At 39.0% G+C, this 27,512-nt stretch overlaps 3 protein-coding genes across 4 annotated transcripts; 2 read left to right on the forward strand and 1 right to left on the reverse strand.

Annotated features, from left to right (window-relative positions):
• Nucleotides 1–876: 876 nt before the first annotated feature.
• rassf4a (Ras association domain family member 4a) lies at nucleotides 877–26,781 on the reverse strand. Of its 2 annotated transcripts, none has more exons than XM_084947954.1 (11): nucleotides 26,672–26,781; nucleotides 20,706–20,774; nucleotides 20,507–20,582; nucleotides 9,388–9,494; nucleotides 8,647–8,717; nucleotides 6,389–6,558; nucleotides 5,864–5,965; nucleotides 5,496–5,547; nucleotides 5,222–5,343; nucleotides 1,969–2,066; nucleotides 877–1,323 (listed from the first exon to the last, which is right to left on the reverse strand). In XM_084947954.1, exons 2-11 carry the CDS (start codon nucleotides 20,756–20,758, stop codon nucleotides 1,254–1,256), a joined length of 921 nt encoding a protein of 306 aa, XP_084804080.1. In that variant the 5' UTR covers nucleotides 20,759–20,774; nucleotides 26,672–26,781; the 3' UTR covers nucleotides 877–1,253. The 2 variants fall into 2 exon arrangements, with proteins under 2 accessions (XP_084804080.1, XP_084804079.1); XM_084947953.1 differs by having other exon boundaries at nucleotides 8,647–8,720.
• Nucleotides 11,147–12,320, forward strand: LOC146374867 (uncharacterized). The gene is made up of 2 exons (XM_084947956.1): nucleotides 11,147–11,269; nucleotides 11,676–12,320. Exons 1-2 carry the CDS (start codon nucleotides 11,241–11,243, stop codon nucleotides 12,082–12,084), a joined length of 438 nt encoding a protein of 145 aa, XP_084804082.1. The 5' UTR covers nucleotides 11,147–11,240; the 3' UTR covers nucleotides 12,085–12,320.
• LOC146374868 (uncharacterized) lies at nucleotides 21,357–22,825 on the forward strand. Its single transcript, XM_084947957.1, has 4 exons — nucleotides 21,357–21,568; nucleotides 21,695–21,824; nucleotides 21,921–22,004; nucleotides 22,350–22,825. Exons 1-4 carry the CDS (start codon nucleotides 21,502–21,504, stop codon nucleotides 22,465–22,467), a joined length of 399 nt encoding a protein of 132 aa, XP_084804083.1. The 5' UTR covers nucleotides 21,357–21,501; the 3' UTR covers nucleotides 22,468–22,825.
• Nucleotides 26,782–27,512: the final 731 nt, after the last annotated feature.

The following is a 27,512-nucleotide window of genomic DNA, read 5'->3' on the forward strand; positions in this document are numbered from 1 at the left end:
GTGTTATCCTTTTTTTTTTTTTTTTAAATGGAACATTTACATGCATGCAACAAGTTCAGTTGCAATGATCAATAAAACTTGCTTTTATTGACCACAATCAGAAACCAGAAATTTTCAGCTATGTAAATCCAATGTCTGCTTATAGTTTCTACTAACTTCCATGCATAGATATTTAGTTAGTTTAATATATAGCAATGTAACAGGATATCTTATCCATTTGCAGGAAAGGCAGACTCAGATGCTTATCAGGAATTTTGCACGAGCATATGTTTTTCATACTGAAAATTAAACCAGTATTCAAAGGCTCAAAAGAAATTACTGCAGCAAACATGACTATACTTGGAGTTTTTCCATTTCTGCAGGGTTTTAGAAGTTCATAAGATACAGCTTTCCTTAGCTGGACACAGTTAACCTTTAGCAATATTCCCTTAAGTAGTGGATAAATGTGACCAATCTTCCTCTTGCCGAATATTTCAAACTAAATTTGCTTTAGTAAGACCATGAGCTCTGTGAATATATGTGAGATTAATGGTTGGGAGTAGGGAGCATTATTGAATTACTGTTATAATCTGATAAAACAATAATAGTGAGTGATTGTAGGTCAGTGTTTAAAGTCAAGGTTGAGCCACAAAATATTACAAAAGTCTTGCCGTTTGTAAATCTGTGGGAAAAAGGAACAGCCATACTCTCTCAGGATACCTCTATTGTGTAATGCTGAAAGGTTCAGGGTTCACACACACACACACACACAAACGTACACAGACACACCTCATGGGAAGTAGCTGGCAAAGAGGGCTGCTTAGAAGAACAATGCTAATGTGTGTTCAGTCTGTGGAAACACAGGAAATAATAAATATGGCTGTGTGTGTGTGTGTGTGTGTGTAAGCCCAAGCTTAGTTTCTTTATTATAAGACATCAAGCAATATTTTTGAAGGACAACACTAAAGCTGATTTATTAGATAAAAAGGCCCAAGTCAGAGAAAACATTACCAAAACACTTCAGTATAAATATCCATATGTGCAGTAAAGATTTTCATACAAAATGTGAATATATTAATAGAAGATATCAAAACAGTGATGCACTTAGTTGTAAAAATATTGACAGAATAAATGATACAAAGTGGTGACTCACTTTTTCTCCTATACCTCTACATTCACTAAAGTATCTGGAACTATTCCCATATTAAAACAACAATCATTAGTGTTGCACCCACCCATTCCCCTCACACATCAGCACACGCCTATAGAAACAATCATGCTCTGTCATCAGTGTGAGCTCTGTCTTCAAGCTGATGCAGTATCATAGATTTCAGGGCACTGTACCTGCAGAGGTGGGGGAAAAAGAAACACTTGAATAAAGGCTTTGTGTTGCATGTCTACACTTACACCCAAATACATGTTTATTTATTACTGAAGGGTGGTATTATTTTAATGAAAAGACTGAACAAAGAACGTGTTATGAATGACTTATTTGTCAGACTGTCAGTGGAGCTTAGCTACTTAGAACACAAATCCTAAAAAAGAATACAGGTTGAGACAATTTGCTGCAAGTTAACTGTAACCATGAAAGGCACAGTTGTGATTCCATCACTGACTTGTAGTAATTCCTGGAAACGTTATCCCAACCTTAAACCTGATCTTAACATTGCAATGTAATATTTTTCTTATGATGATGTGCCTTTTGTCTGTGAGTCTGTTTACCACAGAACTGTGTAAACAGACTCATAAGGCCACATGAGTCATAAAAGTACATACAATGTCAGGCTTAGTAGGCTGAAATCTCAGTCATATGAGGTGAAAGATTATATAAGCTTGCAAACAATAAGCCGTGACACTGTCCTTAACTGAAGAGTGACTGCCTTGTTTTGATTCAGTAATACTGACAGGAAACATGCATATTGGCTCCACATCATGAAATAAATCAGTCGAGATTTACAACATTTATGAGAGGAGAGACTCTTGACTTACTTTTTGGTCAGTTTGATTATTTCACGTTCCTCTTCCTCTTTCAGTTTTTCTACAAAGCTGTCTAAAACGGGAATCTCAAACTTTATGTACTGGGCAACCTGGAAAAAGATAAATTCAAACGTATCATTTTGAGGGAGAACTATCCACAAATAAATGTTACACAAAACAAAGCTTTTTTCCTTTCCCCTGGTTTAGAACTAAGATGGCAGATTGTACTCATTACTGTTATTCATTGTATTCTTGTGCTTTTCAGTGCAACTGATATATTGTTTGCTTTTATGGAAAGGTCTGCATGGTGTGTGAGAGTGAATATTGCGACTGGAATCTGCTGCAATTGTGGCCCATATACATAGCCAAATAGATGAATATCTGTAACTTGTGCACTTTGTGTTCACTAGTGATGCGCGAATCATGAACGAATCGTCCAATACTCGAGAATCACTTTACTGACTCGTGAATCATGATTCACAAGCCCAACTGACTCACTGACTCATCCCTGTTGCTGTTAGCAGCAATGTATCTAGCTTATAATTAAAATTGTGGAGAAAAACACAACATCCAGTATCGTAACAAAAAAATTTCTGCTCTGAACTGGAAGAAAAAACCCTGAGTAGAAGCTCACATCAAGAAAATAGCTCCTCAGTTCACAGTAGCATCGCTCTGCTAACATGCTAACAGCACATTTGAGCTACTCACCCCCTCCCTCCTGTGCTGAATCATAGAGCGAACGAATCACTCACTCACTAACCCCCTCCCTCCTGTGCTGAATCGTAAGCGAATCACTCAGGACTCGCTCACCCCCTCCCTCCTGTGCTGAATCATAGACTGAAGGAATCACTCACTCACTCACTCATCCCCTCCCTCCTGGCTCACAGCTTCCAATGTTAAGGCGCATTACCGCCCCCTGGCTCACAGCTCAGTGGACATTTAGATGAGAAAATATATATTTAACACATTTAAGGAAAATACTAATAAAAATAAAATAAAATAAAATAAATGTTTATTAAGCAATTTTGATAGGAAATTGCTTAATTGTAGAAATGTTTTTGCTCTTTTTTGCTCTATAAAATAGTTGTTTTCTTTTAGAATCATTCATCTTAGCAGTAGGATTTACATGAAAAGAGAAACAAATTAAGTTTGAGTGAAAATGTACATTTTTTGCACTCTCTGGTCAACTGACTCAGTGAATCAAATGCTCCAAAAATCCGGTTCACTTTGGTGAGTGACTCATTAAAACTCGATTCAGTAAAAAGAATCAAATTTACCATCACTAGTGTTCACAGCTGCAGGAGTAATTGGGGTGTCTGCACCCATTCTTTTTTATTCTTTCTTAACTTCACTGAGATGTATAGATATAGTATACACAGTGTTGGGGAGTAACGGAATACATGTACCGCCGTTACGTATTTAAAATACAAAATATGAGTAACTGTATTCCGTTACAGTTACCGTTTAAAAAGGTGGTATTCAGAATACAGTTACTTTGTTGAAATAAATGGATTACACTGCGGTACTTTCCTGTTTCATTTTGTCGCGGGTCAGGACTGTTTGGGTTTTGTTTGACAGCTACGTTCTGTTGTTCCAGGCGGCAGCGTTACGGTTGCCATGGTTACAGGGCGACGCTCTCTCTCTCTCTGCGACTGTGTGTTTCCTGGGTGAGAGAGCGCCTTTTCGTTGTTGTTGTTGTTGTGCTAAGCTAACAGGCAGAATGCTACAAGCATAGCTCTAAAGAATGTAGCATCATGGGCAGTGTAGTCCGTGTTGCAGGGAGAATGGACCGCCATACACGTTATGGGTCTGTGAGCGCGAGGAGGGAGAAAAAGGGGAGTGGAAAGGTACGAGTTGTCATCGAGCAAAAACGGGAGCTGGAAGCATGTAAATATAATAATAACCACTGTAGCCAAGAAGAGAGCCTGACGAGCCCAGCTGTAAGCAAGCTATTAAGACTCGACTGTACACTGTGTTCGTGTTTTCCTCCGAAAACAATAAGTTCCGTTGCAGCAGTCTTTCAACGCCTCTCTCTGTCTCTCGCAAGAAAAGTTGACCCACACAACAAAGTAAAGCTATTTTTCGGCTACGAGCCGACAGGGACCCCGCCGTATTAGTCAGAGGTCCCTTTACTACAGTTCGGAGTCGCGGACCTTCAGTAATAGTAATAAATCACACAGCAATAGTACATTCACGTTGTTGTAAAAAGCATGACAATATATTAAGTATTCCAAAGTATTCAGAATACGTTACTGTCATTGAGTAACGTAACGGAATACGTTACAGAATACATTTTGGGGCATGTATTCTGTATTCTGTAATGGAATACATTTTAAAAGTAACCTTCCCAACACTGAGTATACATAATATAGATGTATAGATATTTGTTTACCCATTATTTGTGACTCTAATCCTAATTTATACTCTTTTTTTTAAAATTATTAATAAATATGACATTTACTGTTCATTATTAAATTGTTGTTGTGCCTGCTGGGAGCTCGGAAAATTGATATTTATCGTGTTGTTTTTAATTTTCCCAGACATAGCATAACATAAATTGGGGGCTAGTCCAGGATTTGCACAGTCCCTTTTTTGCAGAAAGTGATAATCAAACTGCTAAACCAAACGCACACTCTTAGCACATAACACAAACAAATCAACACAAATATTTATTCCAAGAAAAAAAAAACCCTGAACTTTATTTGAAATAATCAACTGAACACGTAATGAACAGTTTTTCAGTTGTCTTAATACAAATAGTCAAAAGTCACTTCTGTGTTTTACCCAGAGAAAATTGGGAATAAATATTACTTTGGCATTTTGTTTAAAACTCTAATCTTTTAAAACTATAAGATGACACAACAATAATAAAAGGACATGTCAAACTGAATCAAAACTATGACAATGAACCGAAATCAGACAAGTGAGATTTGGCTTTTAGTTATTATTTTAAATAAAGGTAAAACTTTTGTTTACTTGTGCAAAAATAGTGTTGCCTTTCTTAATTTAGAGTGATTCAAATGATAGACTATTCGGGGAATGTACCGAGCAGCAACCTTATTTATATTACAGTGTTGTCACAGATTTAGTCATGTTAGCCATTGTTACATCAGTCCCTAAACAGGAAATCTTTTCTCAGCTTGCTAATTATAACCCAACTGTCTATCATTGCACCATTGTTTTGTTGTGTGTCTACAGAAAAAAGAAAAAAAGAAGTCACGCGCACAAGATAAAAGAAGAGCAGTGGCACTAAGCCCATCCTCACATCATATGTGACTTCCTCTCCCAGGTCTGCCTCTGTGATAAAGATCTTGGAAATTTTCTCACAGGGTCCATAAAGCACACGTGTCACCAGTGGGTATTCACCAACCCTCAGTCGTGTCCTTTCTGCAAGGTAATAAGCAAAGTGACACACGCACACACACACGCACACACACACACACACACACACACACAATTTGTAAAAAACAAACAAACAAACAAATTAATTCAAGAAAAAACAACAACAACAACAACACAGATTGAAAGGTCTCACTTACCACCAGACTCATGCACCATGTAAAGAACAAACTCCTCAGCTTTATTCTCCACCTTGGAAGACAGAAGTATTAAGGCAGGCATAGAAAGCTCTTAGTTCAAAAACAATGTTGCTGTTATGCCAGCAGATTAGGACTGGTTTCCTTGAGTATGCTGCCTATGAAACTGTAGCTGTCTCCAGGCTAGCACTGTGCGTTTGTCAGTGGCAAGATCCAGTTTACCACTGATTTACCAAAATGATCACCCATGATAATAACTGCTTACTTCACTCACATTTTCAAGTATACAAAATGTATCAAATGAATATATTAATAAGGTAAATACTTGATTTTAATCAACTTGAAGTGAGACCAGTATCTTTATTGCTCACCCTAAACTTGTGTAGCAGCAGGTTCAGGACTTGTCCAGTTGTCATGGTGCTGTTTACTCTTACGTTAGTGACTGAACCATAGGCTGGAGTAAAAACAGATGTCTGGAGGCAAGAACACAATAATGGAAAAATTCACAACAGAAAATGCCTATGTAGAAGACAGAGTACTAGTAGAGGCGCTTTGCTTCATCGACACTTCAGTATGGATTCCTAGGCTTGACTGCCCTGGACATTTTCCACAGGAAGTCTAAAACAGAAAGGAAATCTCTCACTCTGTACCTGGACTCTGTTCAAAAACAACATGCACTTATTGTATCTGAGAGACTGATGCAGGAACACAGTGTAACCCCTTTTTTTCTCCTCCCTGTGGCACATTAATGAAATGAGATCACAGCTGGCTATTGTAAAACTCAGCAAAAGCACAGGCACACCCACACAGGAAAGCACTGCCCCTCTGCACCTGGAGATGTGTCAACAACCAGAAACATTAACGGGTGTACTGTTATGCGTGTTCTGTTTATGTACCTTATGGTTGTAGAAGTGGCCGTTGATTGAGAACCTGTGTGTGCGCAAGCGCTGCAGGTCTCTGGCAGTGTGAGTCTTTGACCTCCTCTGAACACGCATGAAGGAAGCATCACTCCTGGTCCTGAGTAGCTGAGGAGAGTCGTCCTCATCCTGACCACCCACGTCACCACCTCATTGAAGGAGACACGTAAAGAAAAAACACACCTGTTTTAACACAGGTACATTGATTCAACTGCAAATACCTAATCACCAAATAAGGTAGGAGCAGCTCCTGATTAGGCATAGAGAAATAGTCTAGAGAGCCTTATTAAGTTCAAAACCAACCACAACATTTAAGTGACTTTGAACGTGACATGGTTGTTGGTGCCCGAGAAGACTGTGTGCGTATTGCAGAAACTGCTGATCTACTGGGATTTCCCCATAGAACCATCTCTAGGGTTTACAGAGAACACTCCATAAAAGAGAAATATCCAGTAAGCAGCAGGTGAAAATGCCTTGTTTATGTCAGAGGTTAGAGGAGATTTGGCAGACAGCTTTGAACTGAAAGTAAGGGAATAGTAACTCAAATAAGCACTTGTTACAACCAAGGCATGCAGAACATGTTGAATCTCGAAGCAACAGCAGAGGACAACAACAGGTGCCATTCCTGTGAGCTAAGAACGGGAAACTGAGGCTACGGTTCACACAAGCTGACCAAAATTTGACAATAGAAGACTGGAAAAATGTTGCCTGGTCTGATGAGTCACAGTGTTTGTTGCAAGATTCAGATAATATAGCGAGAATTTGGTGTAAATGGCATTAAAGTATGAATCAATCCTGCCCTGTATTAACCTCTCAGGCTGGTGGTGGTGGATTGTCAGGGTGGATATTTCTTTGGTGCGCTTTGGGCCCCTTAGTGGCAACTGAGCATGTGACATTTAAACCTCAGTTTTGTTGATAATCATGTCTGTCCTTTTATGGCAACAGTGTACCCATCTTGTGATAGTTGCTTCCACCAGGATAACGTACTATGTCACGAAACCTAAATCGTGTCAAACTGGTGTCTTGAACATATCAGTGAGTTCACTGCACTCTCTGCAGTCACCAGATCTCAATCCCATAGAGCACCTTTGGGATGTGGTAGGCAGGAGAGTTGTGGATGTACAGCCAATAAACCTGCAACAACTGTGTGTTGCTATCATGTCAATATGGACCAAAATCTCATAATTGTCTCTAGCGCCCTTCTGGATAAAGAATTAAAGCCGTTCTGAAGGCAAAAGGGGGTCTAATCCAGTAATGGTTATACTGGGTTAGACCTCCTTTTGGGATAATAAAGTGGACAGTGAGTGTATAGTCAATAGCCTGTACTTCATACTGACATTAAATGTAACATTAAAATATGTGAACAAGCATTTTGGGGTTAGGGGAGAACATATTTCATACATATCCAATAAATATCCAACATTTATATCCAATAAAAACTATTCATCTGCTGACACATTCTTTTTACATGAGCAGCAGCAGCAGCCTAGTTTTCACCCTGTGGTATTTTCTTCCCAATTATGAGACAATTATTAGCATCAATAAGAAAAATGATTTCTTGATTTGTTATCAGCACCCTTGTTCAGTTAATTTTTTTGAAAGCAATTTCTATAGTTCAATAAATACAATAATGTCCAGGATTTTTCCAATAATCAATCATAAATCAAACAGCTATTAATATGGTGTTAAAGTCAGACAAATCTTGCTCCTCAGAGTTAACAAGAGTTTTCCAAATTAGCTTTTGAGACTCTCACCAGTACACTACAACTCTACAATCACAATCTAACTAAACTTATAACAGTAAAAAGTAGATCATATAGTATTAGTTGTGAATATTAATTTTTTCTTCCATATATTTTTTAATTTTGTCATATAATGGTGACCACATCACCACTGTATGACAAAATGTTAAACCACTGATTCAGTGGTGATTCATGCTGTGTTGTTTACCTTTGGTCATAAGGTGCTTCTGTGAGAAAACAGATGCTATCAAAGCCACTTAGTGATGGCTTTGATAGAGGCCTTTCTAACAAGTCTAACTGGTTATTTATAGAGCTGGTGATCTGATTTCAGTGGCATCTCATGATCGTATGTGCCCAACATGTGAGTCTACCTTACCACAGTCTTAATGAAGCACTTGTGGGGCCATAATCTCCTTCAGTAGGTGTGTAATCTGAACTAATCCAGCACGTTTGTGTGTGTGTGTGAAAGAATAGCCGCATGTGTTTCAAACTCACCTGCTGGTCCGGTTTCTCGGTCAAGCGAGTTATTATTAGACTCTGCTGACACCTGCTTCGCCACGGTAAATCTGCTGTTTTTGTAGAAGACAAACAAAGGGAAAAAGTTTTTAAACCTCGAACACCAAGCGTATCATATTTGATACATGAGTTTTTATGTTATCTTTACATTATCAGTGTGATTTTAGCAGTATGCAGTTAAATTGCACAATACACTTTTAAGCCATACATTGCACAAAAATGTCAGACATAGCAATTTTTAAACTGTAGTATGATACAAATACAATAGAAATTACAAGTCAAATATGCAAATTGATAGTTACTTTTTTTAATGTTAGACATTTCCATAAACATTCCAGTTTTAAAAATGAGAATTTTCTCGCACCTAATGTCATGGTTCAGGCTTTTACAAGGTTAATGTATATTTACAGTTTATGTGAAGTTATTGTATTTACCTTGTTCTGAACTGGTGAGATGTGATTGAAAGCCTTAAGTAAGCAATGGATTTACATTTTTGCAGACAGCTAGATGAGCAGATTAGCATCTTTCAGATAATTATGATGCTACAGTAAAAAGAGGATTATCTTAGCTTAGCTCAAAGCTAGAATAATTGTTTTAATTATTCTGAGTATTGATGAAACTGCCAATCATTCTCTTCAGAAACATATCATTGGCTTTTGGCTTCAAAGTGCTTGAAATGGACTGAAATTAGAAGCTGGCATCTGAATTAGGCCGTTATACCTGCTGAAACGAAATCTTTCATTGTCATCATACATCTGAAGTCTTATTGGTCGACATAGACCCCAGTAGATGTTCAGCAGCCCTTCAAGAACAAACTCTCCATCCTCCTGCATACAGACACAAACACACGTATGACAATAATTATCAGCAGTCATTGTCAGAGGGGATATCCTGCTGGCCTGCAGCCACCATGGTTCAATATCAGGTGTACGTGCTGGGACATTCGCTCACAGCTGCAGGGTGAGCTCTGTCATCTCTCGGAAACTGTGGAAAAAAGGGCGTGTCACACGATCCTTTTTACAAGAATGAATCACGTCTGGGAGGGCCGAAATGGAACAAAGTCTTAATAACTGCTGTGGGTCACGTACACGCAGGGGGCGAGTTTGTTGTTTTTGTTGAGAAAAAAAAGTGAAACTCTAAAATTAGAATAGATTGGAAACTATGTCGTACGTGCTTTGGATGTAGAAAACAAAACTGTTTGCTTTTACAGCTAAATGCAAAACACAAAAGGCAGAACTAAAGCAAAAATCAAGGGCCTTCGGCGTGTTAACGTGAAAAATAAATCCAGAGGTTCAACAACAAGTCAAGGTTTATGTGTTTTGTATTAAAGCTAGACCAATGATAAATCAGATACCACACATCTGTGACTGTGATAACAGCCATCCACCACACTTTTAGGACGTCCGCTTGCCTGAAACAACTTGTTATATCATCACTATAACTAATTCATTACCCAGAAATACAATAAATATCATTTAACAGATTTGCTGAGGGGAAAAGCTGATGAATCAAATCATTATAGCAGTTTCAACAGCAAAGTAACACAGATAAGAAATAGAAGAAATAATTTCTAATTCTCAGAAGCCCAACTGCTCAGCTGACACCAGTAAAACCAACAAGCATCGATTTTTAAAGTATAATTTTTATGTAATAAAGTAAAATCATTGGAAAAGGCTGAATATACCTGGAATTCATAAGTCACAGAGAATTTGAAATGTATGCAAGTTTTGACATTTCAATTTACATACATTCCAATAAGATTGAATCATTTCCACTGAAATGTAATAAATTTTAATTGATTCTTCTAATTAAGGAGGTGTTACATACAAACACTTGGCTTCACTAAGCTCAAACAGATTAATTATTAATTAAACAAGAACAAAACAATTCACATTAGAGGGCAGATATTTTATGTACTTTTTGAGCAGCTTGTATGTGATGCATCCTCGTGTATGCTCTGCTTTCATGCATTTCACTTGTGTGCATGAGACTGATTGTTGAAGTAACCACATGATTTGATGAGTTTTTATGTAAACAATTTTTACAGGCGTCTGAGCCGTTACAGACATAATCCTCATGTTTTGTTTTTTAAACTTTTAATTAGTTGATTTGCATTTAAAATTTGTGCGTTTGTGTATTTTTTTTTTCTGTTGGTTTTATAACAAGTGATCAGGAGGAGGCATAATGGTTGGAAATGACTGAAAGAATAATTATGCTTGTTTTCATTTTCATAATGATAACAATCATAAATGTTAAAGAATGGAGAGAAGAGACAGAAAGTGGATTTCTGGAGGCGCTCACGGGGCTTCATTGTTTTGGAAATATAAACATTCAGTGCAGCTGCACCACTGAACCTCGCTGACCCACCACTCCTGAGTTTCCTGAACAGGCATGAACACACCCTCAAGTGCACGCACACAAATTCACACAGATGCGAGTTAGGTCAGCTGAGCTATTTTTGGATCTAGTGGTTAATCACTCTGCTGCAGCGTGCCTCTATAAAGGCTGGATACACACTCCAGTCCACTCAGACTCAACTGCAAAGACTGGACATCACTTCTATTTCTCTCTGCATGTCAAACTTACAACACAAGTATCAAAGGTGAGAATGATTCCTCTTTTACTTCTTCATTATTAGCTGTTCCTCAGGACTACAAATGAATTATCCCCACAAGTTATTTTTAGAGAAATCCTAGCAGTGTATTCAACATTAACTAAAGAGTTATAAAATTAAGTTAATGATTTGGAAGTAATTATTTCCAGGAAACAATACAGAATAAGGAAAGGGGGAAAAAAATCTTTCAGTTTAGCTCCTGCTTTTAAATTTAAAAAAATGGTAATGAGAGTAATTAGAGATGTTTACAGATTATGTCAGATGTTTTAGCAGCACAGTTATATGTTGTCAAATATTAGAAATTAGAGCTATAATCTGTATTTCTTTTGATTTTTTTCTTGAAAAGAACCACCTTCCTAGAGTCTAATTATTTTATTGTTCCTCTCCGCTGCAGCATGAAACGCAGACAGTTGTTGCCGTCTCTGCCTCACTTGCCAACCATTACCGAGACACTTGAGGACTTGCCTGTCAACCCTTCATCCTCCCAGTCCACCCAGAGCTCCCAGTCTCTAGAGGACTACATGACCAGCATCCAGGCTCTTGCCCGACCTGTTGAGGCCCCAAGCTACGGCCCTGTCAGACTCCAGAGGACCCCCAGGCTGCGGCAGTTCTCAAAGGCTCAGATGAAGCTCTCAGTTTCTGCCTCAGCACCTCGCGGGTCTCCACGCACACTAAGGACTTCCAGACCTTCCAGTCTGAATCTAAACAGCAGCACAGAAGATTTTTCTCTCAGGATGAGCAGAGAACGTGACTGCAAGGGAAAGGACCCAGTAGACTGGCTGTTTGGACAGATAAGGACTTGAAGAGAGGTTTTGTTGTTGTTGTGGGAAACCCTGGAGGTACTTTGGAGTATCCAAACAAGGAGCCACAGGAGGAAGTGAACTGCTGGTATTTGCTCAGTGATAAAATCTCTATGTGACTCATGAGCAAAACGAAGACTTATTTATTTTCCTGCACTTCTACATGTTTACATAAAGGAATATTTTGTTAAGATGTAAAGGCTATAGTTTGCAATAAAATACTAAAATAATCAACAGAATCTGAATTAGCATGTTTTTGTTTCTGAGATTAATCCACAAAGAAGATGATGACTAAAAAAATCCTCTTTTTTGTGTGTTAAGTCACACTCTCTAAAAACAAAACAAACTCTTTAAACGTCTGAGATCTTTTGATAGACTTTTTTTTGGTTTTCTGTCAAATTAAACCCTACTTATTAAAAAAGGTAGATGATCCTAGTCTACTGACAATAACAACAATTGTTATTTGCATCCATAGTGTGAGAGGTTGTGTCCGCAGGTAAGCAGCACATATTTTAGTCAAACCCTGTTACAGAAAGAAATTTACTCTATACTTCATCTACACTATATAACAGAGGTAAACATTTTAAAACAACACTTGAATTAGTAAATTCTAAATTCAAAATCTAAAATCATTCTTATAGCAGACCAACTCTCCTGCTAAAATAAACAGACACTCATGTGATCATGTGATCAACAGTCAAACACCCACTGATGACATCTGGAAAGTAATGGAGTGAAAAAAGGGAAGGAGTGACATTTTTCACACTCTATGGACAAATATACACTACTAATCTAAACCAATATTAAAATAATACATTACATGTTTTTTTTTTTTTAAGTATTGATAGTTATGATATATAAAAATATGAAAGTCAGCATTCTGCAGGAGCATATATATAATGCTGATACTTATGTCAACTGAATATTTCTATTTTATTCAGTGTTATAATAAATATAAATATAGTGAAATATTGTGCAGTATCATACCAAAGCTACAGCTGTAGTTAAAATGACATCCTTTGACCTACTGCAACAAAAGATATAGTAACAACATATATAGTAAAATGCTTACATATTAAAACATCACTGGTGATGTTCCAAAGAATATAACATGTAATTATATTTAAAGATAAGTAACTATTTTATAGAAGTCCCAAAAAGTTGATTCCATTCACCTGGACGTAGAGTTTTCAGTTGGAAAAACATTTGCTCCAGATGAACAGAACCAACTTTTTGGGATTTCCTTAACCGGATGTTAGAACATGGATTAAGATATTCTATAGAAGGCATTTTAGTGAGTGTCCCGCCCCCAAGTAAATTCTAATGATAATAATTTTTATGCACGACTTGTAAATGGTCCATTTAATTTTTTTTTTGTCTGTGCTTCAGCTTAAGTTGACAAACTTCATCATCACAGCTACAAATCTACCACAATGATTCCTCCCCTGTCTCCGTTGACCTCTTTAGTCTCAGCATGCTAGTGACATCCAGCGGTGAGAAATGGGGGCTACATTTCAAAACCTGGATTCGGCCACTAGAGTGCGCTATATACTCACTGACGGACACCGAAGGTTAATAGAGCAATATTATATACCAACCAACCTACCACTCCTGTGCAACGTTCAGGAGTGGCTGAAGTGAGCCCAGTGTTTACTTAGATCAGGCTGAAACCTTTGCACCATACAACAGTGTGGTGTATCCACCGGTTACGTTTAAGACAAACCCAGATGCTGAAGTGCTCTTTAGCATGTTTTGGAACTTAGCTCTGCAATCTGAGGAGTGAAAGGAGAATTTGACACCTCCGGCAGTCTACACCTGCATTAATACAGATATTGCAGTGATACTCTTTAAAAGTGTACATGTTAGAATTTGTTTTCTTCTCACAGGTCCTGGGGTTGTTTATTCTGGATGGTACTAAACTTCCAACTGAAAGCACCTGACATCTCCTCCTCCTCCAGTATGACTAATACACATCACCTGACTACACCTTTAGAATTTGATCATGAGTGATTCTTAAAAACAACACATATCTCTGCAGCCTCCAACCGCCACTTCACATATGTCTTTCCAAAGACAACCTGAATGATTGTGCAAGTCTGGCTTTGTCTAATTATAGACACATATTTTCTAGTAATTCACAGGAGGAATTTTCTACTTTTTATCTTATAATCAAGGAGTGTCAGTACAGTGTAATATTTGTGAGCCGTATCTACAAAATATCTACTGTTCAGTGGATGAAGATGAAGCATGACCCTGTGGTCAGATTGTTCTTGATAATAGTTGACAAAACAAAGACACTACTTTCAGCTGCTTCCTTATTCACAGAGGGTCATCACAGCTGGTAGTTCGGCGTATTTCATTTTGCAGGGTTTTATTTTTTTTCCCTTTCTGACACAACTCCAAGAGGATTGTGTTTCCTCCTGGAATCGAATAAGGGGTCTTTCACTCCAAGGTGAAACCATGTGGAATTCACTTTCATTTTCCAACGAAACCTCCACCAAGACAGCTCACTCTCTGGGCAGTATTTACTTTTAAGGGAACAGTATTGTATTTTGTATATATTAATATTTTTTTCTTTGTTCTTTTTAAACGTAGTTTAGGATGTTTTTAGTGCAATAAAAGTGAGTGCAACATACAGACTTTTGTCATTTGCCCCACTGAAATCCGTTTAAATATACTTGACATAATTTTGAGTATAATTATGCTTTACTTGTTTTTGTTTATGTGGATCTAATACATGTGTAGCATTCATTTGTTAAGATGTCCTGACTAAAATGTCCTTTAAATGTTAAGTGATAAGTATCAAGTTAAAAAGGTTTTTGATCACAAGTTTTTTAGTTTTCCAAAAACATTATTCATATTTGGGATTATTGGACATACATTTAAATTGTTATGTGGTACTGGTTAACCTGGTTTTGGTATATCGATATATGCTGTTAATGTAAACAATGACAATAAGCACTATTATCACTTGACGGAGAGGTCAGAGGTCAAATGTGGCATGATATCATTTATTTCTATACAGTACTTTGTATATGTTGACAATATATACCACACTTTATACAGTTTCTAAGTTCTAAGGCTTTTTGGTAGCACTTCCACCAATAAATCATTAGGCTGACCTTGAAGACCTTGATGGATGTGAGCCCAGTTTCAATGGACTGTTAACACAACCCCACTCGTCACCCCTACAAAGTTTTATCAGAATTCATTCAAAGGTTTTCGAGCTACCACGTTTATAGACAGAATGGCACACACATGCAAACACTACCAAAAGCATAATCTCACTGGTAGAGGCAACTCTGTTTATAATCTAAAGAGTGCTTGATGATTTATTTATTTTATGACTTATTCCTGCGTTTCCTGTGGTACGACCATTATAAAACTTACACACCTTGTAAGGTGGAGCGATTAAGAATAGTTGAAGAAATCCTGAAACTCAGACAAGCAGTAAAACAACAAAAGGTAATGCTTTGAATGTGTGTTACACTGTACTTACTCTATGATAACAGAGACAGACTTGACAACAACCATGCAGAAGCACATTTAAGCTTCACCTAGCAGAACTGTTTTAAGGTATGGGAGTTTTCACAGTACAATCTAAACAGTGGGACAAACAGTGGGTGCGTGAGAATTGAGCAGATAGTGGTATGAAGAATTCACAGCAAATGGCTGGGCTTCGTGTCCTGCTCCCTGCACACTTGACCCAAGCAGCTTCTTAACCCTAAACCAAGTGGAGTACATCCAGCTGTAAAAACAGGCACTTTTTCTTGTTCTACATGGCCAGTATGTTTGTCATTGTCCAGCATTTGAGTGAAAACAGCTTTAGGTAATCAGATTGAGTAGCTTGTTTGCCAGCAAAATTAGCATTTAGGATTCAGTGATGCACCCTAACCAAAAGTCCCTGCCAACTGTTCTCATGCAGCTAAACAATTCATTTTCATTTATCCTTGCATCAACATTACTACTGAGCAATATTTCTCCACTAAGAGTGCATTTTCAGTTAAAACGAGACAGCATTTGAACTTTACCACTACAATAAAGCTGATATTTAATTATCAAGAAAGCAAATACATTGTTCTTGACAAAAATAAGTAATATGAATCTAGTAAGAGTTAGTGATGTGTGACCTGTAAAGTTAGCTTATGTGTGTGAGTCATTGTCACTGTGAATGCGTCATCGTCTTGTTATGCCCGTGACACAAATTCTCTCTGTGTCTGCTGCTGCTGCTGTTGTTAACTGGAATATTGAGTAATAGCCAAAGGCAAAATAACATACGTCTGTAGCCACTATGACATCGTCCATGGGTTTGGGGCTCCACTCTTTGATGTGTTGAATTTTTGGATGCTGCCATGTTGGTTTCTTGGAACTAGAAGTGACCACATGCGAACAAGAGGGTGCAGTTCTAAGTTACCAGCTAACACTAATAAACCTGGGTAGAAAGCTGCATTTGTAAACTGTATGGATGCAATGCACAGACACATTTACCTATAATTAATGCACGGTAAAAAGCACCTTTATCATAAGTAAAAGACTAATAAAATACTGGAATTTCCCTCACTGAAACTGAAGCACAGATTTCTGTAGCCTGTACAACACAACAGGCCATATTATTAGTTAAACAAGTCAATTAAAAATCTCCAAATATGCACCAACAGCACACACAAACTGAAGAGGCCCAGTTTAATCACTTAAAGTAGTGGAAGTGAGGCACTGCTGACGTTACGAATGGGCCTCGGGGGTCCACACCCACCCAATAAAGTCACTGTGCCCCGTCAGCTGAATTCTACTGCTATACTTTAACTATAAGTTACACTAATTCATACAATATGGTAATGAAAAGGTTAAAACACCCATATCACGGTGAAGTTATTGCAGTACCAGCTCACTTTAATGATTTGGTTCACAGTAGTTTAGTGCTTCTGGAGCAGTCATAAGCAGCATGACAAAGGAGGATACTGATAATGTGGGCTTATGTATGTCAGACTTTGGAAAGTACCGCTCATGTATCATTGAAGCTAAAAAGAGGTCATTTGTCTGCTTGTACAATTTGTTTCAGAGCATGACCCCACCAGAAAATTGCAAAACTAATGAAAATGTGTTGAGGATATTGTGTGCTCTCGGTTAAAAGGTCTTGCTTTGCTTTGCCTCTGTAAATAGAGCCTTCAGCTTTCAGATCCTCTTCTGGGGAACCAGCACCCAATTTGGATTTGAGAGACAGACACCCTTGCTAATTTTAAGATCCAGCTTGAAATTGTACTTTTTGATAAAGCTTATAGTTAGGCCTGGATTACGGGACCCTGAATCTTTTCTTTGTTATGCCGCAACAGGTTTATACTGTTGGGGATTTCCCATGATGCACTGAGTGTTTCTTTTTCAGTGTGTTTATACACCACTCTGAATTTTTATCATTAGTAATTATTAATCTCTGGCTCTCTTCCACAGCATGTCTTTGTCCTGTTTTCCTCCCCTCGGCCCCAGTGGGTCGTGGCAGATGGCCGCCACTTCCTGAGCCCGATTTTGCTGGGGGGCTTCTTCCGGTAAAGAAAAGGAATTTTTCCTTCCCACCGCCACCCAACTGCTTGCTCACAGAGGGTAATCTGACTGTTTCTCTGTCTTTACCTTACAATGTAAAGCACCTAGCGGCAACTGTTGTTGTGATTTGGCACTATACAAATAAACCTGAATTGAACTGAAATATGTTTGTTTGTTTTCTGGGGGGAGAATAGCAACGCAGCGTGAGCTGAAGGCCCCCCAGTCAAAGTTACCTGTTCATACGTTCTGCTGACTGTGATGGTGACGCCTAGCAGACATCTGTTAATTAAACTCAGAAAGGCTCTATATCCACTATCCCTACGATTCCATATACAGATAGCTGTGTAAGAGTCATTCACCCACTCAAAGTGGTTCTGAGTGGGGAAACTTCATGGAGGCCAAAACCAGCCTCATGTGGCACTTCAGCATTGGCTTCATTTCTGGAGGTTGCCCCTCGGTAATAATACAGAAATCACACACATAGCCCACACTCCAGTCATTGCGAAGTGTTTTGAGAGAGTGGTGCTGGCCTACATCCAGAGCAACATCACAGACACTCTGGACTTCCTGCAGTATGCCTACCGGTCCAATAGGTCCACGTCAGACACCATCGCTGCTGCCCTTCACTATTCACTCTCCCACCTGGAAAACAAAGACTCATACATCAGGGTACTTTTTGTTGATTACAGCTCCGCTTGCAATACTGTCATCCCACACAAACTCACAAGCTGGCAACACTCGGCCTGCACCCCACCCTATGTGACTGGCTACAGGACTTTTTGACTGGCAGGCCCCAGTCCGTCAGGATTGGCAACAGGACTTCAGCCAGCATTATTACAAACACTGGTGTCCCACAAGGTTGCGTCCTCAGCCCCATCCTCTACACCCTGTACACCCACGACTGTGCGGGTGACTCCAACAAAGACATCATTTTGAAGTTTGCGGACGACACTGCAATGATCGGTCACATCACTGGAGGGGACAAAGCGGCTTATAGGAGAGAAGTAGCCGTTCTGGTGTCATGGTGTGAGGACAACAACCTCACCCTCAACACTGACAAGACAAAGGAGATGATAGTGGACATGAGGAAGAAGAGGAGGCCTCACCCACCGCTGTCTATCTGGGGCCTTGAAGTGGAGAGGGTGAGCAGCTTTAGGTACCTGGGCGTCTCCATCTCTGAGGACCTCACCTGGTCACTGAACACCACACAGCTGGTCAAGAAGGCTCAGCAGAGGCTGCACTTCCTGAGGAGGCTGAGGAAATTTGGTATGTCGGCCAAGATCCTCAGCAGGTTCTACAGCTGCATTGTGGAGAGCACCCTGACTAGCTGCATCACTGCATGGTACGGCAGCACTACTGCTATGGACTGCAAACACCTGCAGAGAGTGATAACAACCACGGAGAAGATCATCAGAACTCCGCTGCCCTCTCTGCAGAGCATCTACCATCGCAGAGTCCAGAGGAGAGCTGCCTCCATCCTCAAAGACCCCACACACCCCCAACACGGACTGTTCACACTTCTGCCCTCGAGACGAAGGTTTAGAAGTGTAAAATCCAGAACATCCAGACTCACTAACTCCTTCTTGATGGCAGTGGGGACTCTTGAACAGCTGACCCATTTTGAACAGTAATAATATATATATATTTTTTTTTTTGCACGTCTGGTCATCTTACACATTAAGCCAGCATATTAAGCTAAAGCTCTTTTGCACACATCTGTTTCAAATCTCCATATTTTGTCTCCTTTTCTGCCTTCAGCTACTTATTTGTATTTACATGTTCTATTTCTGTTGTATATATTAATCGGCATCTGTGGGTGGACATCAAAGCAAAGAAAGAATTTCATTGCACAAAGAAATGCCTTTTCTCTTGTGACACATGACAATAAACACTTTGAATCTTGAATCTCATGTGGTGGACTTCAGTAGGGTCTTTTTTCCCCCCAGATAAATCCATATTCAGCTTAGATAAACAGAAATTTTAATTTTTTTTTTATGTTCAGCAGAGCTGGGGAAAAGTTCAGCTCTGACATACTGTTACAAACTTACAGTGGTTCATTCCACCACTGTAACGTGTACGAAGTCATTCTTTATGGAAATTAGACGGAAAAAATGTTTTATTTAATCTCTTCTTATCACACATTAAGGCTTTTCCTTTTTACAAGTTTCAACCACTTTGTATTTTAATATTATGGTTAATGTTGTAATAGCACTGGTGCCTCTGTATCCATGCTGGGTCTGTGGCTGTGGGGGATTTTCCCAAAAGTGACAATATAGTGAGTCTCACTGTAGGGGCACAACAAGAGGGGCAGATCTTGACCACCTTGCCCTGCCCTCTCACACTCACACACACTCACAAAGCACACATTGCTTCCTCCTTAAAAAACCCGCTGGTAAACGCAAAGGGAAACTCCCAACCAAAAAACCTAAAGAATGAATATCTGACAAATAACTAAAACTTTTGCAAACAGCTTTACACCCACAACAGCAACATTTTGCAGAAAAAAAATGTTGTGCTAAGCAGACTTTAATGAAGAAATTTTGAAACTCTTGTCTCTCCTTATATCTTTATTTTGAGGGAAATAGGGGCTTTTTGTGGTTTGCCGACTGCTTGTCCCAAAGGAAAAAAAAACAAAAACACAGCACTCTCAGGTCTGTGTTTAGAGCCGTCTCCACATTGGAAACCAGTTCAGTCTTGGGACTTTTTTCCTCATCATTTGGCTGAAAACCAGAGCGCTGGTTTATAGCAACTGGTTCCAGTTTTGTTATGTGCGTGAGCCATTTTATGTAGCGTGTCCTGCATTCCAGCAAGGCAATTTTCAAAACTGCTCTGGTCACCCCCCCAGCACTGTCTCTTGCTAGGTGGTCCATGAGCCACTCGCTTTTCCTACCTCACGAGTCCTCAGCTGGAAGTTTTTCCCTTCATGGTAACAGTTGTACGTCTTCAGCAGTGACAAGATATCAGACCTGAGCATGAACACACAAAAGGATGAATCAGTTCTAAAAGTGAGAGCACTGATAAAAATTTAATAAATGTGAATTTCTACTGTAACGTAAAAACTGTCCAGTGATGGAGCAGGGAGCACTTACTTTGGTATGAGTTTCTCCTCACTGAGCTTCACGTAGGTCTGATGCGCACTCATTCTGACTAGAGTGCAGCTGTGGCAGAAAAACATCAAACACAAAAATTTAAATATGCATGTGATGCTAATGTACCAATAATTTTGACTGTGAGAGTCTGTGTGGATTTAAGCAGTGAACGGAAATGAAAAAATACATTTAAAGCATATAATAAGAATAGTGCAACTTAGTGTTATTTGCTGTCATACTTTTTCCAAAGTTGGAGATCTTTGGGATGTTTTTTCCTCTTGTAATGAAAAGGATTTCAAATATTTGCTCCAGTGTTAAGGGCAAGGACAGTGGTTTAGGAGAAATCACATGACATTGGCATGGAGCCATCATGTTGTATCATGTTGCAATAGAGCAGCGCAAATGGCAGAAAACAACATCTTAATCTAATTAAGGGGTTAATGGCCGCTTCAGTGGGCATCTTATGTGTAATTATATGTAAAACAAGCGGACAAGAAAAAAAGACAGCAATCGCTGCATCATTTATGTCTGTGTCACTTGTGTCGTCTTCTTTTTTGTTTCAGAATCTAGTGGACAGCACAAAACAAAAGGGAAACCTATTAATCAATGGATGCTTTTTTTCTGGCAAAAGCAGGAGAGATGTCCCTGATCCTTGCCCAGATTCCTGTATCCTGATACTGTGGAGGGAAGGTGGTACAGGGAAATTCCTCGCTGGGAAAACACACCACGTGGGGGAGGAGCATGAGTATAAAGCAGCCAACATGTGGTTCTGGGCTCAGTGTCAACGTCCTTCAGCATGAAGCTTAATCCTCAGTCCGTCTGTGCGTTCGCTATCCTTAGCCTTTGCTGTGTACTGATCACAGGTAAGAGTCTTTTCACTTATCCATGCTTACAACTAAAACTCACTCTTTTTCAGGGTTTGCAGTAACTTAACCTGTGCTGTTGGTTGGACTGAGCTGACTTTTGATCTTATTACAATTTCTGTGCAGTGAGAGAGTCAAACAGCACATTTATCCCGGGGAGATGTGTTTGTCCAAAAACACAACAGGGTGTCAGAGGTCAACTGAAGGCACTCAAAGTGTTACTACCAAGCTCCACTTGTCACAACGTCACAGTCATGTGAGTACCAGATACTGCAGACACACTTTCACCTCTTCAGACATGTGTGCACTGAGGTGATTGTAAACTAAAAGTGTTGTTTCGTGCGTTTTTCAGAGTCACCCTGCAAAGAAACAATAAATCACTGTGCCTGAATCCAGAAGGGCCGATGGCCAAACAGCTGATTCGCTGCTGGCTTAGGTGAGATTTATCTGTTTGTCACTGGTCAGTAAACTAATGAACACATAGGGGATGCACCCGTCTGCAAGGTTCCTGTAGATTGCAACCAACAGTGTCTTATAAGTTGCCCAGCCGGTTTTTGTAACAAAGAACGTGGTTGTACTGCTACTTAATCTTTCCTACTGCTTTGCTGCTTGAGAATCAGTAACAAATTTCAGTTGCAGGTGAATTTATTGCACAACAAATGAATACAAATTTCTATCAGAAGAAGAAAAAGGGTCTGATATTAAGTACTGATACTTATTGCTGGATTTTCTAAGCTCATCTTTTTCTTAACTGTGCTCCTTTATGTTTTTCCCCCTCCAGAGTTCAGCAGTTGGGTCGTGATGTAAAACTGTGTCTACAAAGGAAGAAAAGGAGAGGGGGCCAACGCCAGCAGACTCGACAGAGGAGAAAAGGCCAAAACAGGAAAGTCTCATCCTGAGACTCTCAGTAGCTAGTCAGACTAAGGAAGGAAAAAAATGACACCAAGTATGTACAGAGGAGAAGTGTGCGCAGGGGAGAAACTACTGTAAGGCCACTTGTGTCTTTTCTCTCTCTTTATGTCATTGCAGACATTAAGCTTCTTTAAATTGTCTAAGCTCTATATCAAAGTCTCCTTATTATTTCATTCTAAATGACTAATGTATTGAAGCAAAGCCCTGGAGGCTCATAAATGAAAAAATAAGTCCATGGTTCTGTATATGCAGCTGGGAAGACCAACTCGAGATGTTGTGGTTTATATTTATATGACTGCTTGATGTTTTATACTTTTTTATTTTAAATAAACATATCTGAACAATTCTGTGACTGTTATTTTGGCTTAAGCCTTTGATATTCTTAATAATTGAAGGAAAGGAAAGGGATTATTTCCTTGGCAGGATATGCGAGGTCACCGAGCAGACAGCCTCAGCTTAAGCTAATAAACTAAAGGATTCAAGTCAGCTGCAGGAATAAAGCAAATTGTTTTCACTTAAACTTTGTATTGGTATCCTAAATTTATTATAACCTATAACTAACCACGTGTTGTTTTTATAATCTGGATGCATAACATCCTTTTCCATGGCTCTTACCTATGATCAGCAGAGAGAATCCCTAACGTAAAAGCAATGGAGAAACTGATCACCATTACGGTGCATAGTGGTTATTGTGTGTGCTGAATTTTATGACTACAATGGTTGGTGGTGTTGCACAATAGATGTGGAAACAACTAGGTGATCAGGGTGTGGATTTTGTAATGTTTTATGATAGCTAGTTAAGCTCAAGATCCGGTTGAGATTTCGTGTAAATCCTGTGACACCCTACTGGAGTCAAAGCAGAATATACAGACACAGACAGAGAGAGAAACTTAAGCAATAAATACTTTTTCTTGCACTGCATGAACTGAATAAGTGAAGCATGCACTGACCTGTACCATTTCCCCCTCCCAGTGTTTAAAGAAGAAAAAAAAGTAGAAGTATGTGAGCTAATATGGAAAGTGAAAATCCTCAATAACAGCACCTTTGTCAAAGGACAGGAGTTAACTTTAGGGACTTTTCTTATCTGTTGTGGGAAAGTGGCGGTTCCTTTGGAACCAGGTATTTATTAGGTATGACAGGATTCTTGTAGATGATGCAACAGGATAACAGTATTGGTAGACAGCTATAGAAGTACTCAGTACGTTTATAGTTTAATTATCTTTACCATAACGCATGAACTAAAATGCACTAAAGGGTTTTTATAAGAGGCAAGTAAAGGCCAAGGTGTAAAGTAATATCTACATTTCACCAACAGCTAATGAAGAGGAAAGAAGTACAACACTAGGAAAAGGGAAAACAAAAAATATAGTGATTGAAAAAAACCAGACTGAAAATGAATTGTTATTCTAAACTTCAATGCTAACTACTTAAAAAAGAAAAATCTTGATAGTAATCTTGGCCCTTTATACAAACCGCTTAACACATTTAAGGCTTGTGGTTTTTTTCCCCTCACCTGATAACATACTACATTTATCTGATCATAAGATTATATTATAAGTAAAGTGAAAAAAACATGTCTTATCTTCACCAAGAACATGTTTATGCAACACACAGATTAGTCACCTATGACGTAGATGATGCTATGGTGCCATCTAGTGGCTATTGCAAGATAGAACTTATGAAATCTTAAAGCAGTGTGGTTCCCGCTTAATGTGCCTCTATTACACACTCAATTTATTATGTACACCTGCCCCACAGTTCTTTATGCAAATAATCATATACCAGCAACTAAATACATTTAAGCATGTAGATATGGTCAAGGTGACCTAGTGAAGCTCAAAGCTTTGAATGTACTTTGAATGTTGCATGATTGTTGGCGCCAGACAGGCGGTCTGAACATTTCAGAAACTGCTGATCTATTGGGGTTTACAGAGAATTATCTGAAAGGGAGAGAAGTGGCATTTCTCTGGGGAAAATGTCTTGCTGATGCCAGAGATCAGAGGAGTATGACCAGACTGCTTTTAGTTGATAGGAAGTAACTCAAATAACAGCTTATTACAAAGAAGGTATATTGGTACCTTAAAACAGATGGGATCCAGTAGCAGATACCAGAGTGGGTTCAGCCAAGGATAGAAAACTAAGGCTACAATTCACACAGGCTGATCAAAACTGGAAAATAGAAGATTAGAAAAATGTCACCTGGTCTGATGACCCTCTATCTCTGCTGCAAAATTCAGAGGGTTTGCGCAAACGACATTTAAGCATGGATCCAACCTGCCTTGTATCAGCGGTTCAGTCTGGTGGTAGTGGCTGCTTCCAGCAGGATAACACACCGTGTCACAAAACTCAGATTTTTTTAAACTGGCTTCTTGAACACAGGAGTGACTTCACTGTACTCAAATGGCCTCCACAGATCTTAATCTAATAGAGCACCTTTGGAATGTGGTAGAATGGGAGATTTTCATCATGGATGTGGTGCTGCAGCAACTTTGTGATGTTATCCTGTTAACATGGACCAAAATCTCTGAGGAATGTTTCCAGCATATTTTTGAATCTATGGCACGAAGAATTAATGAAGTTCTGAAGGCAAAAGGATGTCCAACACAGCACTAGGAGGGAGATAAAGTGAGTACTCAAGTATATACTCACTCACCACTAATCTCTGAGTATAAATATCTATAATGAGTCAACCTTTATTTACAGGGACAGCAGTCTCTTTCACACCAGCAGGAGACAAAGGCAGCTTTGTGTGCAGCATCAGTGCAGATTTTACTTTAAAAACAAAAAAACACAAATGTCTGAGCTATTTTTTGGTCTCAGTACTTCCTGAGATTTTGTCACATGACAAAAAAAAGGGAAGTTAATCAGTTAAAGTAATGCTGTGTGACTTATTTATAATAAATACTGTTCCACTTTGATACACTTCATTTCAATCTGGAACTGGCCCATTCATGATCACTTTAATATGAATCATTAAATCTTTTATTCTCAGAATCAAGGGAGGTAGATCTTTCTGAAAAAAAAAAAACCTCAGTCATACAGAAAAGGATTTAAGCAAAAACAGAACTTTGTCCGGTAGAGAAAAAAAAAAAACAGAAGAAAAAATGCTTGCATGAGCAGTGTTAGCCACCACAGAAATCAGGAAACAGACTGCCCCATACTGTCTGACTGGGAAGTGATCTCTGGGAGGTGATTCAACCAATTCAGCCAAATAATAGGAATAAAAAAAACTAAACAAAATAGAGAGAAGTTAAAGATATAACCTTAACAAAATCCTCCTTGTTGGAGTTTACAGAATCGACAATTAAGTCCACATTTATTTTATGCATTACTGAGGCAACAACACCTGTCCTACCTCCCCCTTTAATGACCTCTGCCCATCGCCAGCTTCAGCTAAGCAATGTGCTGACAAAGTATGTGCATACAGAGATGGTCAGTCTACCTCTCATACATATTTATACACAATAATGGGTTTATAAATTTTCCATAACTTAAAGGTTTCCAGTCTGTCATTATTATTATGAATTATTCAACAATCACAAATGGCTATACGGTAGATGGGCCAAACGCTGTGCGATGAAAACGGGCTTCATTTTATTTGGCTGGGCTCGGATTTCGGTGAATTTACATCGTCTGCGTTTTCTCAGCTTTTCTCTCCTATTCATGCATCATCTTTGTGTGCAAGCTTCCTCGGTGGACAAAGAGCTTTCATTGCAGGTCTGCTAATTGGTTTGATCATCGCGAGATTCGTATCCAATTATCACACCTACACCGGCAGCTGCGCCCGAAGACAATTCAGTCCCACGCGTAAAATGACCCGGAGAGCTCCAAATAAAGCACGCAATGTGAATTTCCGAAACATATCTCAACAAAAAAGTATAAATTTCAAATGCTAATGAGGCAGATAACACTGATCGGCAAATCACGGCTGACTTAGAGCTTGAACGATAACGAACGTGGTTTCTAACAGCAAATAGTGGATCACATGAAGGCTAACGGAAAGTTTCTTATACTAGTCAATACTCCCAAAAGCAAAAGACAAAACAAAGCGTAATTTAACCTGCATCCAACTTCTGAGCATCTCTTCTTATCAGACTATTTTTATTTGTTCCGGGCTTTTATTGCAGGATGAAAGTTATTGTGCCTTCTTTAAACGTAACTAAACATAAACTGAATCATTTTGAGCCTTACCATAACAGAGTGCGTCCCCGTTTTCTTCCGTATCATCAGCGTTATATGCCTCTTTTCGTTATCAGTTTTCATGCCTCCTTGGCAGTGCGGTATTCTGAGCCGAGAGATAAAGGTGACATCCTGAATATCCAATAGCAGCCCGCGTTGATACACCGCAGCCAATCACACTCGAGCATAGGCGGGCTGAAACAGGGCTGCATACCTCTCCCTTCTTGATCAAGGTGGCTCTGGGGCTTTGCTTTAATCCTATCAGCCAGAAGTGTTTTAAATTGTGGTCTTCGCCACACTAAGGGTGTTAAGACTCAGCTCTAAGACTATAAAGGTTTAATTTAGAGCTTTGATTGAAAGTTATATGGGTTAAGTGAGATTTATATAAAAAAAAATACATGTTATCCATGCAGCATATTTTGGTTTCTATTGAACACAATTGACACTCTAAATGATAAATAATGTATTCGTAGAGTATTCTTGTTACTGGATGTTTGTTTTCCATATGGGTAACAAAATGTAGTTTTGGTTTATTTGCTATCGAGGGTGAATTTTAACTTCAATATCCACTTCTGAGATATTTCCTTTAAATTCTTTCTGCTGTTACATATTTAGTGACAGGAAAAATCTAATTGGTTTACCAACACCACCAACAACGACCCACTCTGCTGTATTTTTCCAGCTAGGGGAAGAAGTTCCTGTGACCTGTTAAGATTTTTTTCACCCATCCTGTTTTTGAGCCTGGATCTGCCATCTAGGAAACTATTGCAGGGTGGAAACACAAACTGTAGGAAGTGCCTCTCTCTCTGTGTCTGAATAGGATTCATGATTTAGCATGCACAGAGGAAGTAAG

This window comes from Perissodus microlepis, chromosome 13 (assembly GCF_051167445.1).
Source record: "Perissodus microlepis isolate ML-2025 ecotype Zambia chromosome 13, ASM5116744v1, whole genome shotgun sequence".
Taxonomy (NCBI): Eukaryota; Metazoa; Chordata; class Actinopteri; order Cichliformes; family Cichlidae; genus Perissodus; species Perissodus microlepis.